We start from the raw sequence: 691 nt of genomic DNA, 5'->3' as shown, positions 1-691 counted from the left end.
CAAGAGTGGCTCACCACCCGAGTCTCGGCACCGCTGGTGTAGGCTGCAAAAGTCGTAAAAGACCGCGTGCCGGCACGGGGAGCAGTGCTGCGAAGACTGCGCCTCCAGCAGCTTGAGCGTGCGGGCCAAGGCGCGCAGGCTCTCCCCGTCTGGGTCTGGGTGGTGCGGCGTGCACCAGGCGTGAGACACGCACACAATGGGCAGGCCGCGGATCGCTGAGGTCGCAACCTCATCGGCAGACAAGAATGCCTCGGGAGGCAGGCACTGACGCGGATGAGGCACGCCGCCTGCCCCAGCGAGGCGAATCAGCCAATGCGCGTCGAGCAGCGCGATTGCGCCAGACAGGAGCACAGGCTCAAGCTCCGCGCCTCCGAGCTCGTCCCAGCCCACCCTCACCGCCGCTGTGCCCCTGCTCTTCTCGCAGCAGCCGCCCATTGATTCGCTATCCCTCGTGCACGGGGCTGCTAACCAAACCCGGCTCCTACAAACTTTTTGTTACCACGGATTTTCCGGCGCGTGAAGCCCTTTGTTGGGCTGCTCTACTTAGCGTCCCCCTCCAGGGGCGCTTTTCCGCCCCGAATTGTGATGTTCGCCCAAAACATATGGATTTGCACCGTGTTTGGGGGGAAATAGAGTGACCTTTTGAGTGCTGTATCCTGCCTGTACATATATATATCACGGACGGATACCA

General features: G+C 61.9%; 1 protein-coding gene across 1 annotated transcript; it reads right to left on the bottom strand.

Annotated features, from left to right (window-relative positions):
• Nucleotides 1–31: 31 nt before the first annotated feature.
• EMIHUDRAFT_259760 (hypothetical protein) lies at nt 32–435 on the bottom strand (the record flags this gene model as incomplete). The annotated part of the gene is made up of 1 exon (XM_005756370.1): nt 32–435. A coding segment is annotated over one exon (404 nt), but the record flags the coding sequence as incomplete, so codon positions are not given.
• Between the last annotated feature and the right edge of the window lie 256 nt (nt 436–691).

Source organism: Emiliania huxleyi (assembly GCF_000372725.1).
Source record: "Emiliania huxleyi CCMP1516 unplaced genomic scaffold EMIHUscaffold_9740, whole genome shotgun sequence".
NCBI lineage: Eukaryota > Haptophyta > Isochrysidales > Noelaerhabdaceae > Emiliania > Emiliania huxleyi.
The sequence above is the reverse complement of the archived record's forward strand: the minus strand, read 5'-3'. Positions and strand labels throughout refer to the sequence as shown.